General features: G+C 47.3%; 1 protein-coding gene across 2 annotated transcripts in view; it reads left to right on the plus strand.

The window, feature by feature from the left end:
- Window positions 1–3728: 3728 nt before the first annotated feature.
- GNAO1 (G protein subunit alpha o1) overlaps window positions 3729–15797 on the plus strand; it is a 159098-nt gene continuing 147029 nt past the window's right edge. Inside the window, exons 1-2 of one of the 2 annotated variants that reach the window (XM_012755945.2) lie at window positions 3729–4263; window positions 4493–4535. In XM_012755945.2, the coding sequence (XP_012611399.1) occupies window positions 4146–4263; window positions 4493–4535 (161 nt within the window). In that variant the 5' untranslated portion in view covers window positions 3729–4145. The remainder of the gene's footprint in view (window positions 4264–4492; window positions 4536–15797) is intronic. The other variant, XM_012755944.3, reaches the window with a different exon arrangement.

Raw genomic sequence — 15797 nt, forward strand, 5'->3', positions numbered from 1 at the left:
TTTGTTGCCCAGGCTAGAGTGAGTGCCCTGAGTCAGCCTAGCTCACAGCAACCTCAAACTCCTGGGCTCAAGCAATCCTGCTGCCTCAGCCCCCAGAGTAGCTGGGACTATAGGCATGCGCCACCATGCCCGGCTAATTTTTTTTCTATATATATTAGTTGGCTAATTAATTTCTTTCTATTTATATAATTTCTCTTTATAGTAGAGACGGGGTCTCGCTCTTCCTCAGGCTGGTTTCGAACTCCTGACGTCGAGCGATTCGCCCGCCTAAGCCTCCCAGAGTGCTAAGATTACAGGCGTGAACCATCGCGCCTGGCCTAGAGAGTATTTAAAACATTCTAATTACACTTTTAAAATTAAAAATATGCTGAACAGTACATGTGTAGCAAAGGGGATGGCTGAATGAGGGTGGGGTGAGAGTTATTCTCTGGACAACAGCAATAATCAAATAACTATAATTCTGAGAACCATATAAAACAAAATGGAATCTGTCCTTGGTTTAAGCATGCCCCCACTCTTCATGTTAGGATGCCAATTTCCTCATTCCCGCAGGAATTAATTGTGAACAAGTTAAACAACTGTGGTATTAGCTAATATTAATACTAATAATTCACAGTGAACTGAGAGATTCTCATCCTTACTTCCTTTGGGAGAACCAGAATAAATTTAATAATGGGGTTCTGGGGTTGTAAGCTTTCTGTGAGTCTGAGAAGCATACTTTATCTATGTATATAACACGGTATTTCTCAGACAGTTCACAAACCTGTAAAAGGAGCACTAGCTTACTACTTAATGACTTTGTGACTTTGAACAGTTATTCAACCCCTTTAAGGCTCAGCTTCCTCAACTGTAAAATGGGTACCCAGCTGATCTGCATTCGTGGTCCAGGCTCTTTCCACTCAGCTATGACGCTTCCCACACCATAATGCTTAAGTGAGGTTTATGTGAGGGGATCACATGAGATAATTTTTGCAAAAGTGCTCTCTCTGTAAGCCATAAAGCAGTATACAGATGAAGTGGATTATTATTATTATTAGAAGCCCAGCTATAAAGATGCAAAGTGACCCAGAAAAAGAAAACAGAGTAGACAAACCTGAAATACAACATCAATAGTGCCTAGAACATTACCCCATACATGGTCCATAGGTGCTAAATAAGTACTGAGTAAAGAAAAACACCAAACACAAGTTTGTGCCACCACCATACTAAGTCTGATACCACAAAAGAATAAATATACCCAAAGTCAAGGATAATTTCATTCAACCATGCAAACCAGAATGCCCCAAGAGTCTAAGATCTTAAATTTTAAATTACTTGATATGAAAGAGCAGTAAAGTGTAAAATGCGACCCACCATCTGCAAGGAAATGGTTATATGCTTACCTCTTCAGTCTTTCAAATGTAGTCTTGTAGGGACAGCAGAACTGGGGTGAGGTTGCTGAATTTTTTTCCTGCATCTGGTAGATTTGCATAATTGTCCTAGCAACTTCTTGAAAAAATAAATTCTATAGAATGCTGGGTACCTAAGTTCTCTGTTTTGGATTTGAAGGGCTGGTTTTTATTGACACCTGGATTTTAAGCCAAACTAGATTTATCCACTAACATGCCCCTCAACACAAACAAACACACACACACACACACACACACACAAGAAGAATGGGGAGGGGTAGTAGGGAAGCAGTTATTTACTTTATAAAACAATTCTCTCTGGGTTTCCTTTGTCCGTTTTCTAGAATATGTACAATGTGATTCAAATTTAAATATTTAAATTACATACAACTTGACACAGACAGCTATTTGTAAAATGAGGCAAACCCATACTGGGAAAGACCCAATAAAAAAAAAAAAATTCTGGGGAAAAATATTTACTTCTGGGTGGCCCTAAACTGCCTTTTTCCCCCTCCATTGCAAATGTATTTTTATGCTGGGTAACATTTCCAAAACAGGAGTGTTTTTTCTATCGCTGAAATGAAACAAACAAGTTCGCTTTCATAGCCACAGAAATGCCCAACTGTTAGAAAAAACGTTTTCCACTGGCCGCTTGCCTTTCTTATCCCCGTGCAACCTTGCTTATTGGCCCTTTTCCTTAGGAGAGCCCCTGGCGCTGTCTGATGGAACTGATTGTAAAACTATTTTGCGCAGTAAGAATTAGTTTCTTCAAAATCTGAGACCACCCATAACATGCCCAGTCTTTGGCAAATGTCTACTCGTTTCCTCAGTATTTGATTAGCTGTACACTGAGTAACTGGCTTGGGTTTTTTGGGTCTTTTTCTGAGGAGAAATGTGTAAAACTGTTTTAAAAGATGAAAAAAAAAAAAGAAGAAAATCTCCTCTCTCATCAAAAACCTATTCAAAATTCATTTTGTGTGTTTTTGTTTTTGGAAGGGGCAGGGACAAGAGGATTTGGGCAAAGACGACCTCAACCAAGCTAAACCGTCCAACATTTTCAAAAGCTTTTTAAATAAACTGTGTTTGGGGAGCAAGCACTTGCTAGGAGCTCCCAATGGCAAGAAAACCTGTCCTTCCCCTCTGGGCACCGAAGCCTCCTCTGGGCGGGAAGCGTCTCCCGCACTGAGAGCGGGGGCCGGAATCTCGGAGCAGGGTCGCGAGGGCCACGGGGGCAGAAGGTCCTGAAGTACAGGCTTTGGCTTTGTCCCAGCCTGCTGCGTTCCTCTCCTCACAGCCTCGTCTCTCACATACTAGGTGCTCAATAAATGCGGATGCAGGAAGCGAAAGATCCGAATCTGCCCTTGTGCCCCAGAGGCGAATTACGGGGTGCGCAGGTTTATTCTGACCCGCTGCCTCCTCACGTTTGCTGAGGTAACCTGGCCGCGGCCGCTCCGGCCCCAGCAGCTGGACAGCAACCAAGGCGAGCTGCTGGAGAAAAGATGGAGAGCAGGCCGGAGAGGAAAAGAGGCCGCGCGGGGCGCGAGCCGGGGGACCCACCTGACGGCCGCGCCGGCCGCCCGGCCCCGCGCTCCCAGCGACCAGGAGGCCCGCGCAGAAAGCGCGCCCGGCAAGCAGCGGGGTGGGGCGCCCCGGCGCGCGCCCGCCCCAGGCCCCGCCCCCGCCAGCCCCGCACGCGCCCACCCCAGGGGAGCCGCGGGCCGGGAGGGCGCGGGGGGGGAGGGGAGGCCGCGCGCGCGCGTGCGCGTCGCCGCCGGCTGACGCGAGCCCCGGAGTGCGCGCCTCCCCCGCCCCCAGCCTCCCGGTCCCGGGGGCCCAGCGCGCGGCCCTGCTGACGTCAGCGGGCGGCTAGCGGAGCCGGGTGCGCAGAGCCGCCGGCGCACTCGCGCGCTGCGCTCGCCCCCTCCCCCGCCCGGCCCCGGCGCGCGCGCGCTCGCTCGCTCGCTCGCTCGCTCTCCCTTCATTTTTTCCCCTCCCTCCCTGCCTCTCTCTCTCTCCCTCTCCCTCGAGCTCCCGGCTGGCCTCGGCTCCCTCGCGCTCTCCCTCTCTCCGGTAGGCTCCACCGAGCGATGCGAGTCCTGGGAGACAGCGACGCCGCCTCCCGCTAGAGACCTGCCCCCCGGCCCGGCCCCCTGCCCAGCCCTGCCCAGCGCGCGGGGGTCGGCGAAGGCGCCGCGGACGCACCGACGGCCGAGGACCGGCGATGCACATGCACTAGCAGCACCCCCCAACTCACGCCCTCCACACCCCGCGCCGCCGCCGCCGCCGCCGCCGCCTCCGCCTCCTCCGCCGCCGCCGCCGCCTCCTCCGCCGGCAGCCGCGGCAGAAGGACCCACCCTGCCCCCCACCCCACCCTCCGCCGGCTCCGGCTGCGGCTCCAGCCGCGACTATTATTTTATTTATTTTGGGTCGTGCACAAGCCTCAGTGCCTGCAGCCCGCGCCGCCTCGGCCCACGGGCGCCTCCTCCCTCGGCTCCGGAGCCTCAGACCCCGGCCGCGCTCGGCTCCACACCCCAGACCCCCGCCCGCTGCCGCGAGTCCCCGCGGCTGGAATCTTGTTAGCGGCTGTCTTTTGGGGGGCTTCTAGTTTCCCGACATTTTTGTTTCCAGCCAAGGAGAGGATATCGTGATTTTTCCCCCTTTGAGCCCAGGCTCTGCTCTCTGGGGGGGTGGGGGGCGCGCCGAGCCGGGGAGCCGTGCCAGCAGAGTCGTGCGGGCTGTGGCAGGGAAGGGGCCACCATGGGATGTACTCTGAGCGCAGAGGAGAGAGCCGCCCTGGAGCGGAGCAAGGCGATTGAGAAAAACCTCAAAGAGGATGGCATCAGCGCCGCCAAAGATGTGAAATTACTCCTTCTGGGTAAGGACCTCGGATGCCACCCCCATCCCACGACCCCGGCCACCCGCACCCCCTGCTGCCAGCACCCCCATCCCACCTGCGCCCAGGGAGACCTGGTCCCAGTAGTCGCCACCACCATGTGCCCAGGATCTCCCACCACTTCGCATGCCTTAACCCCCCCCCCGCCCCCCCCCGCCCCGTTCCCCTAAGCTGACACTCACCACTTTTTCCCCTGTCTGTGTCCCAACAGGGGCTGGAGAATCAGGAAAAAGCACCATTGTGAAGCAGATGAAGTAAGTCCCTGTGGCATTGGGATTTGTACTTTTATTAAGAATAATTTTAAAAATCATTTTTGTTACCTTGCTTATTCCACAGTGCTCTCCAGGCCTGCTTTTTAATTCGTGTGCACATACACACACACACACACACACACACACACAGCCATGGACTTGACTCCCCTCCCCCACTCCCTACGTTGGTTTTGGGCCCTCCACCCCAACTCCCAGGGTGGGTGTTTTTTTTTGGGGGGGGGTAGGGGGAGTGCCTGTAGTTGTATGAATGACAGTGTCCGCCATATTGATCAGAACATCACACTATTGGCATGATTATGGTCATTACTCTTGCTCATGGAGTATTTCGTGTGTCTCACTGCTTCCATTTCTGTCTCTCTGTATCTCTGTTTCATTCTGTCTCTAGTTCTCTCTCCTCCTCCCTCCATGCCCCCCCTCCACGGCTGTAATCCCACTTTCCCCTGCTCTTCTCCTGGGGCAGTGATTTTGAACTTGGCTAAAACATGGAGGGGACCCCAGCCCTCAATTGGGGTGGAGGATCAAGTGTCTGCTGTTCATGGATTTGGTGCTGAATTGGAGTCTGTGGTTTCTACCCCAACCCCCACCAAAAGAGGGCGAGGGTTAGGGGAGGGGATGCGTGTTAGAGGAACGAGGTGGGTTTCCAAGTGGATGTGACTGGCACAGCTGTATCCAAGGCAGAGGTAGAAGGGGGACGCTGGCCGTGAGGCTGAACGCATGCCCCTTACTGCCCCGGCCCCTCTCCACCCCCACCCTCCCAGCGTTTGCTCTCTTGACACCCGCAGTTTTCATTCACTCTGTGGCCTTTATCAGTGTATTTATTTACACTCTGCATAGGCCAAGTTCCATGTAATCTACCCACAATGCGGATTTCAGGCCCACTTGCTGCCGCCCCCTTCTGCCTTAGATATCAGTTTCCCCTCCTAATTAACTGGGGGTGGATTTGAGTGATGGTTGAAAATTAAAACAAAATGGGATATTCCTTCCCTTCCACACTTTCTCAATAAGGCGCCTCGCCCCTCCTTCCCACTGTCAGGCTCGCTTCTTGCCCCATCCGCTCAGAGGTTCCTGGTGAGCCCACAGGCAGCTTTGCCTGGGGAGGGGGTGGCCGGCAGGGAAGGGGTACACGCCTTCGGGGCCTCCCGGCCCTGCTGCTTCGGTTGGCCTGTCAGTTCCGGACGGAGGAGTTCGTTAAGAACGTTTAGCGAGGATTCCACGTCGTTTTGCTGTGACACCTTCGTGCACACACAGCTCCTAATTAGGAGTTGCTGTGCAGTAAACAAAAATGATTATTTTTCAACTTGACAGAATAGCCGAAGTAATTGCATCCCGTAGGAAAACAATAGAAAATAAAAACCCCTTTCGTGGGAGGGTGGGAGGGAGACGAAGCATGCTTGCGGTTTCAGAACCAAGATGCGAAAGATTTTGCATGTGTAACAGGCATGACAAGCGGGTTCTAGGCGGCGCCATGATGGTAGGGAGTAGCGACTCGGAGACAATTTCCCCATCTGCTTGACATGTTCTTATTTTTGTTCGAGAGCTCCCTGGGCTTTCTTCGCAGAGGCCCCTCGGCTCGCCGCACCCCTCTGAGCCACGTAATTTGGCTTGGGGCTTCTCTGGAGCTTGTGCAACCCAAATGGATGGGGAGGCGGGGCCTGGGGAATTGCTCTTTGCAACTAGGTGCATGTTGCATCTGCCTGGAGCCCTTGCAGGTCGGTAATGCAAGCCCCGCCACCCCTTTCTCCCGAGGGAGGACGTTTTAAAACTTCAGAAGTCTGTAATCTGCAGTGTCGGACTCGGAGCCGGGTAGAAGCCCCAGCCACCAGAGCTGGGTGAGGTTTCAGGCGTTGCAAGTGGTGGACAGCGCCCAGCCGAGGCCGGAAAAGTCGATGGGGCTCTGTTCGGCGGCACTCGGAAAGGCTCGGTGCGGCCTGGGCGCGGGGCTCGGAGGGATTCGGTAGTGTTCGGAGCGGAGTCGGGGCTCCGGCGGCGAGAGCCGAGCCGCTTCGGGGGAGGCCGAAGGCATTCGGAAAGGCTGGGAAGGGCGAGGGGATCGCACAGGAGGGGATGAAAAGGGGGGACAGGCTAGAGTCTACAAATTAACGTTGCATCCGCCAAAGCACTGCTTTTCCTGAATATGCCCCATAAATTAGGTTGATTTAATAAGAAGTGTAAAAATATATGCTGAATCCCCCAAAGGATACCTCACCTTTTTTATTCAAAGAGAGCTGAGCTCTCTGAGGAAATAGGTGTGCCACTTTAGAATGAAAATTCCTAATTATGTACTGGGGCAGGAAATCTTAAATTAAAGCTATATGTAGACTCCCCGGGAATGTCCTATATGTCTTGTATTTGGTTACACTGAGAAGGGGGGAAAAATGAAATGTCTGACATTTGAGATGGTTAATCCGGAAATCAGAGCATTCCCTGTCCCCTCCCCCCACTTCCCCATTTCTTCTCCCTAACTGTACACCTTTTAGGAGAAAAATGGCAGGCAAAACTGAGATTTTGTAGGTGAAACAATATCTTTTTCCAAGAGCCCAATACACCACCTTTCTTTAGGAAGTAGGCTACGTTTACTCAGAAGATCAGTCAGAAAGGTTCCTGGCCCTTGTAAATCTTGCTGCAAGTGACCCTGGCATTCTGTTCTCCCCAAGCATTCATGAATGGCAGCTTCTCCTGTGAGCCCTCCAGCTTGGCTTGAAATAAATCAGATCAGGGCCTCATGCCAAGCTGGATGCAGGACTTGTTTTATTAACCACAAAATGTGGGATTGGTGTTACTGTATCCCTGTGACAAATTTTTTTTGAGTCCTCCCTTGCAGACATGGTTTTCAAGATCACCACTTAACTGAGAGTCACTTTGAGGCAAGAGAATTGTACCTTGGGTGAGACCAGCTCAAAAATCTAGATGGCATTTACAGAAAGCAGTTTCCAACTTCCCTGTGCAATACAATTGGTGACCAATTTATCAGGCCACATGCATGAGCTGGTTAGGATACGCTGTTATTTCGCCAGGGCAGATGAAATTAGAGAGTCCTCCATAGGTGATGCCCTATGATAGATAACTCAATGATTTCCTAATGGGGTCTGGGGCTTAAGAGCTCAGCCTGATGGATTAAGAGGAAGAATATTGGCATTCAGACACCACCCTTTTATTCAGCATTTCCAGAAGAGCAAAGAGCTTTTCCATTCAGCCTGTATTCTCATCCATGTTGTGATGTGATGATTGGAAGAAGGAATAGGCTTCCGTATATGCTCATAGTAACTGAAGTTAAAGAACTGGCAGCTGCTGCTTAGAACAAAGTGTTAACACCCTCATCACCTCATCAGCATAGGAACATTGCAGAGAGACTGACTTGAAATTCTTCTGCTTGCTACATGTTGTAAGGGGAAACTTGCATCTGTTTAAGAGATGCCACAGATTAGATTATCATTTTAAAAGCCTGATTCTCAATACTCTTATTAAAAATTTCATTTGAACATAGCTTTTTGGGTTCGTGTGTGTCTGTGTGCATGCATGTGTATGTGATTGTGAATTAGTGTTTGGGAGCTCTGGGTCAGACAATCCAAAACATTTTGGTAGCGAGAAATAAACAGAGATAATTGAGACAGCACAAATATAATTTTACACGGATACCATGAGTAATCAATGAATCTTTTTTGTGCATGGCATTTTAAATAATTTTGCTTGGTTGGGAGTCGTGACCTCAGCTGTGATACATACAGCATCATCATTTTGTTGTCATTCAGTAGGACTCTTAGTTATTCAAATTAATCAAAAATTTTAAAGGAAGTGTCAACTTTTTAAATTAGCAAACCCTTAATAAAATTAATCTCTTAAAGAGTTATAATTTTATGAGGTATAGAATCAATAGAATATCACTTTAAGTGACTTCCCAGTTCCGAACAAATAGTGACATCTGCATGGGCAGTGTACCTGGTGAAAATGTAAAATGAACTATGGAGTTTGCCCTTGTTCGAGGTGGTGAATTTTCTGTGATGTCAAATTCAGGCTATCTGTCTCTGGGGAATTAAGGGGATTTTTTAAAGGAAGACAGTTTGAAGGTGGCAGTGAAGCATTGTTTGCTAGCTGGTAGTCTTTACCTAATGGGCACAGTAAAATGGAGCACGATGGATGTGTGTTCATTCCCACAGTACCTACTCAGTGCTACTTTAAAACGAATTTAAGGATTTGCCTGATGAAGATGTCATTGCTCATATAAATATTCCAGCCCTTACAAGTGGGATGTGATTCTAAGGTTCGACCCTACCCTGTCAGTGAAGGCAGTCTTAAAAGGTCACCTGCTGCCAAAAATCTAGTGGTTTCCTCCTCCCAGCTAACCCTGACTTTGTAATTAGGGTGTCTACCATTCAGTTTGGGTTCAGGGCTGCGTATTTTCAGCACACTGCTGTTCAGCACCAACTAACTGGCAGGCATTAATGGAGGTGAATAGCAATTTGCAGCCATTACTCTGTGAAAGTGCAGCCATCTATAAGGGCGTTTCCCACATGTGCCCAAAGGGTCCCCTGTTGGGCTCGCATTCCACCGAGAGCTGCTCTTCTAGATTTGTGGACTTATTACTGCTGAGATCATCTTGTTGGCTGTTTTGCCCCCTCCCTTCCTCCTGTCTTTATGTTTATTCAAATGGATGCACCTTGTTCTCTGGAGACAGTGAGAGCGTGAACAGAATGTCAGATCAAGTAGCAGATGAGGTCTCCTTTGCTGATGGATGGTGCGCTCTTCCTCCTTACTGTTCACTGAGCTGTAAATACCAGCAGACCTTCCTGCCAGAAGAGGAGCAAACAGTCCACCTGATCTCCTCAGGAATCAGCTGTGGAATTCTTGAATCTCAATTACCCACTGGATTCTGAAATGGAACCTGTATGCTTGTTGGAAAGGGCTGTTGCCAATTAGAGTAAATGGATGAAGCTTCATGCAGATTGACATGGCTGGAAAGGAATGTGGATTTTCTGTTCTGTATGTGTGGTACTGGATTAGACTTACAATGCCCGGAGTCAGAGCACTGTCTTGTTTCTTTTAGCATATGGAGCTCCCATATTATAGTATGCTTCTTACCATGCCACTGCTAAAGATAGTACAAGATCACTCATGCTTGTCAGCCGCTCATGATACCCTATCTCTGTTAACACTAGAGATCTAATGTGAGTAGAATGAGGTTCTGTTTTTCTGATATGTGCTCAGCCCGTCTGGGTGCTGGGACTTGATACTGTGTCTCCCAAAGTGTTTTCATTCTCATTTCTTATGAAGCCAGATAGACCATTATCACAAGAACACTTCTTGATCTGAAAGACAGCAAACAGCAGATGAAGAGGATGCTTCCAAACTGAAAAAAACATTTTGGAAAGGGTTACCTCAAAAATTGACACTAGCAGAGAACAACTTTTAACTTTGAAAAAAGAAAAAAAAGTATATGCTTGTACAAACAGATTTAAAAATACATGGTTTTAAAAATAACAGATGCTATGAGAAGGGTACTTCCCCTTACTTTCTTATTGATTGTTTCATCATAAAAAGCTTGAAGGTGCTTGAATTTACTCCATTCTATGATTTTGTTTAAATTTGTATCACATTATTTTATTCCATTCCTCTTACACACAGTACTAGTAGAAAGGAAACCATCCAACAAATCAGTGATTAGCATAGGGGGAAAGGAGAGGAAAAAGCCTGTTAAGTGGTTCAGAGAAATACATAGTTTGTTATTTAGAAGAGCAGTTTAGCATGGTTCTCTAAAATTGAGAGGTGTTTAAGAGCATAAACTCTGCAAACAGGCTGCCTGGCTTCAAATTTTGACTTTACCACTCACTAGATGTGTAACCTTATATAAGTTATGCCACTTTTGGTGCCTCAGTTTCTTTGCCTGTAAAATGGGACTGATAAATAAAAATAATTACCTCATAGGGTTGTCATGAGCATGAAATGAGTTTAACATATGAAATGCACTTATGGCAGTGTCTAGAACATGGAATCATTATACAAATGTTAGCTCTAGTTTTTATTCCTTTGATTGATTAGGTTGTTTCCTTCCCATATGGAGTTCTCTTGTCAAGGATGTAGGACTTAACCACCCTGAGAACCAGAGGGGAGCATGATGGCTCATGCTCATGGCTTCTTCCCCTTGCCTGCTCTGCAGCACCAGTTACATAACAAACTGTGTTGTCATAACTGATGTGACATTTTTGATGGCGCAGCTGCTTTAGCCCAAGAGGCTGGAGTGATATTGCAAAGAATGGAAAGGAGCACTGAACTAGGAGTCCAGACCAGTAGCTCTGCGTCTGCCCCCGAGGGCTTAGTTTCCTGAAAGAGTTGGATCAAGGATGCCCCAAGCTCCTTTCCTGTTTTAAATGGTCTGAATTGGGGACTCCCTTCATTTTCAAGGTCTTGAGCTCCTAAATATTAATATAAAAGCATCAATTATAGTTCTATCCCATGGGGGTATGGGGTGCCCATGAAAGTTAATTCTAAGGCTAAGATAATTGCAGCATAGCCACCTTCGCCACAAAACTTTGTCAGCCAGGAAATTTGTAGAAATTTTGAGAAAATCACCACTAACCAAACCTTTCATGCAGACGTGGTTCTCAAGCTGAAGAGGAGGATCTGAAAGTATCCTGTTAGTAAGAAACAGGATGTTTCTTAGAAGAGAGAGGTAGTGATGTTGGAGAGAGAAGTGGTTACTCTGTGGCTTCGAGGATGCTCAGAAGTGGAGACAGTCCTGGCATCCACCAGGGATGGCTGCATGCAAAGGAACTTGCCTGGGCCAAGGTGCCCAAGACCCAGGCAGTGGGGAGATTTGCAGACTATTAAAAGGGAAGGATCAGGAGAATTGCGTTTCACTTTTGACTCACTTTTGACGATTTGAATTTGGGCAGGTCATCTGGTCCCTCTGGACCTCAGTTTGTTCATCTCTTAACTCAGATGTGGGGCTTTCACCATAGAACTTCTCAGGCCTCTTTCAGGTTTCCAGTTCTAAGATACAGTAAATGCAAAGAGAAACCTGGAAGCCTGAAATGCAGTGGGGTATAGTGGGAGTATTTACCACCCACAGCTTTTATCTGCTGAGCCATCTTTAGTTCTAATTTTCTTTACAGAGAAGAGGAAAAACATTGTGCTTTTCATAGCACCAAAAAATTAAAGTAAAATGAAATCCTATAAGGCTAATAGTGCCCTGAATCTGTCCCCCTGCTCTCTTGATTTGTCAACCATCTTAGAAGCAAGCAGAATAGAAAAAAGAGAAAGGGCATATAATATATAAGAATAGGCTCCATGGCCAAGAATTTACCCTGGATTCTCTGCCTATGTTAAGTCTTAGCCAAACAGATTTTCTGTGGAAAATAGTTAATTATGGGACTAGCTTCCTCTTGCTTTAAAACTGACCTGGGGGGTGGCCTGCCCCCAGGGTCTCAGAGCACTAATGTATATTACACATTGTAAATTAATTAGGCATTTATGTGTCTGTATCCTTTGCTATTCTGGGTTCCCCTTCCCCACCAAGGCTACCTAAAGTAAGGATGGTGACTTATTTTTGCTCATAGTGCAGCATGGAGCCCGATGCTTGGTCCAAAGGAGGTGCTTAATATGTATTAGTTGAAGAAAACAGAAAGAAATGAGGTACATAAGGAATGCACCTCATTATCCTACATAAGCTAGAATAATCATATTGAAAGCTTTTAATGGCCGTGGGCTGTGTTCATCATTTTGAATCCATTATCCTCATCTGTTGTTTTTTTTTTCACATCAACCTATGAGAAAATATAGTCATCAGTTCTATCTTACAAATGAGGAAGTGAGGCTCAGAGAAGTTAGGTGGCTTGCCCAAGGCCACACAGTTTCGTGAGTGATTTGTCTAATTCCAAAACCTATGTTCTTCCCATTGTAAGCCACACCATTCTTATTGGACCACAACCAGTGTAGTCAACAGAGAGCTGGCAGTCTGGGACTCTGTACCCATTAGTAAATGGGATTTTCCCAGCCTTGGTTGAGATTGGTGGCTGAAAGAACAGCAGGTGCCTGATTGGTGCTGGGTTCCTTCTTGAGGTGGCGGTGATAGTCACCATGTATCACATTGATTTGGATACCAAAGTGTTCCCTAGCAACCATCTGGACAATCCCTGAAGTCCTTTTCTGTTTGTACCTGAGAAATGGGGACCATTTTCAGTTGCAGCAGAGAGAAGTTGCTGCTGAAGGCTTTGGCTTTGGTGGAGGCAGGTGTCTTGAAGAAGACTAAGAAGACTGGGGAAAGACAGGATAGTAGGAGATCCACCCATCCATCTATCCATAAGCGTTGATGAGTGCCTACTTTGTACTAGGCATATACATGGTGTCATGGAGGTAGAGAGGCAGGTCTCAGTCCCTGCCCTTAAGGAACTCATAGTTTAAAGGGAGCTACATGCAAAAGACTCTTGCACTTGAGGGCAGGAAGTGCCATGATATTTGTATGCACAGTATGCTATGGGAGAACAGAGGGAACCTTCTCTAAGCCGAAAGTTCAGGAAAGTCAGTTGAGAGAAAGTGGCATGTGGGCTGAATCTTAAAAGCAAGTGATAGTTAGCCAGGTAGAAAAAAGGGATGCCAGGCAGAGGACCAGCATGTGCAAAGGCACTAAGATATGTTACTGCATCGAACATGCTAGGAATGTAAACTAATTTGGTTTGACTAGAGCAAAATATGTAAAAGAAGTGCTAAAAAATGAGAGATGAAAGATGAGACAAACCCGATCGTGAAGGGCCTTATCTGTTGTGCTGAGGACTTTGGGTTTTATTCTGAAGATAACAAGATGCCACTCAAGGGTTCTAAAAAATGGGTAGCAGGACCAATTTGTTCTGTAGAAAGATCACTTACATGGACTGGAGGGAGTCAGGTCTGGAGATTGGGAGACCAGATGGAAAGTTATTCTGTGATCCAACAGCTAAATTAAAGCAGTGGTAGTGTGGGTGGGAAAAGGAGACAGATTCAAGAGATGTTGGGGCAATGGAATAATTGAACTTATTTGATGCTCAGTTGCAGAGGCACTGAGAAGGAGATAAACTTTAGAGAGCATAGGCAAGAATGAGTCCAGGAGTCCTGGTTTGGGCCAGGTGGATGGTAATACCATTCCCTGAGATAGAAAAATATAAGAAGAAGAGAGAAGACTTGGGGAAATAAACGATAACTTCATTTTGTCATGTTGTTGATTCTTATGAATCATATGAGTGGATATCCACTCAGTGGATTAGGAGACAGGACACATCTGGGGAGAAGGGTCAATTTGGAATTCTGTGGTGCTTGTGGGCAGTGAGAGCCATAGAAGTTGGTAACCTTACCAGGCTGAGTCAGGAGGAAAGAGAAGACAGAAGATGTCCCCCTACCTTAACTATCCCTCCCCCAGCTCCAGGAAACTGAGAAGGGGTGATCTGAGAGATGGAAAGGAAAACCCAAGGCACAGCAGCATCATGAAAGCCAGGGAAGGAAAGGATTTCAAGAAGCTTGGCTCTGGTGGCTCATGCCTGGAATCCTAACACTCTGGGAGGCTGAGGCAGGAGGATTGCTTGAGGTTAGGAGTTTGAGACCAGCTAAGTAAGAGTGAGACCCATCTCTGCTAAAAATAGAAAAAATTAGCCAGATGTGGTGATGCCTGTAGTCCCAGCTACTCGGAGGCTGAGGCAGTAGGATTGCTTGAGCCCAGGAGTTTGAGGTTGCAGTGAGCTATGATGATGCCACCACACTCTAGGCTGGGCGACAGAAAGAGACCCTGTCTCAAAAAAAAAAAAAAAAAAAAAAAAAAAAAGGCAAAGAAATGGTTAGTTAAGTCAGATATTGCAGTAGTCGGATAAGATGAAGACTGGCAGGTGTCCCTTGCGTCTGGCAAGCTGTTGGTGACCTTGGCAAGAGCAATTTTAGTGGAGAGGTGGGAGAAGAGCCAAACTGCAGTGGGAGTTAAGAAGTGCATGGGATTAAGGAAGTCAGTCAAGGTCATGAATGGAGACCTCCCACCCCCACCCTGAAAAGGCACTGTGGACTATAGAAGGGGAAGAAAGAGAAAGTAGAAAAGGAAAAGAGGTACGGGGTCCAGGGAGGCTTTATTTTTATTGTTCATTTGGCTAACATGGGGGGGTGGGCATGGATCCACTGAGAAGCTGTAAAGAAAAAGGGAAAAGTTGAAGGTATAGAGAAGAGGAAGTGGTAAGGACCAGAGCCCCTGAGAAGATGGGCAGCTTGATCTTGATGTGAATGAGTATCTCCTTTGAGACTAATAGGAGAGCAGTAACGATGCAGAGTGTGCAGAGAAATTCGGGGGTAGAATGGTAGGGACAGAAACTGAGGGAGCTCCTACTTTAGCACTTACTCTTCTCTCTGGAGTAAGAAGAATTAAAAAGCAGCCGTGCTCATTTACTGGAACACCAAAGACTGGTGACATTTATTCTATTCAAACCACTCATTTATTCATTTATCTAATGAATGATAAATAATCTAGCACCCACTATATGTTAGACACTGTTCTAGGTGTTTAGAGATTCAGTGATGAATAAGTCAAGTCCTAGGGAAATCAGGCAACAACCTCATAAACAAACAACTGGGCACAGTAGGGGGTTGGGAACTTGTAGCCTTGGGGCCACGTGTGGCCTTCTGGATCCTTGAGTGCGGACTTTTGACAAATCCAAATTTCACAGAACACAGCCTTTTAATAAGGGTACCGTTGTTCAGCGGACACCGTTGTTTTGCTGTGCCCAGCTTCACTCATCCCAGGCTGTTCCAGTGGGGCTCCCTGTCACCGCCCACTGCTGCTTGAAGCCAGAAGTGTGCGCATGACTCAGACCTTACCATTCACAAAATCCCATTTTCCTGGCCACGGGGATTGGCCCAAGAATACACAGGTGACTCAGGATAGGCCAACCATAGTCCTTCCCTGGAACTTAATAGTCACTACGAGAAAGTCACTAGGAGCTCTTCATCTGGGATCCCAGTAATGTCCTCACTGGGCTGCAATGATGAAAGCCTGGAGCTGTCTGTGGCCATGTTTCCACATCTGCATTATCCTTTGCAAGGAGGAAACTTGCTTATCATGGAAGGGACTGAGGCTTTGAGAGATTGGGGGACAGGGGAGAGAATGGGGAGAAGAGAGAGAGAGGAAACCAGAAAGATATCTGATGATATTAATGCAATCTCTGAAGCTGACTCTATGGACCTAACAGTTATATGAACCAATAATCTCTTTTACACAGACTGATTTGAGCTGGGATTCTGTCCCTT

Source organism: Microcebus murinus, chromosome 20 (genome assembly GCF_040939455.1).
Source record: "Microcebus murinus isolate Inina chromosome 20, M.murinus_Inina_mat1.0, whole genome shotgun sequence".
NCBI classification, from domain to species: Eukaryota; Metazoa; Chordata; class Mammalia; order Primates; family Cheirogaleidae; genus Microcebus; species Microcebus murinus.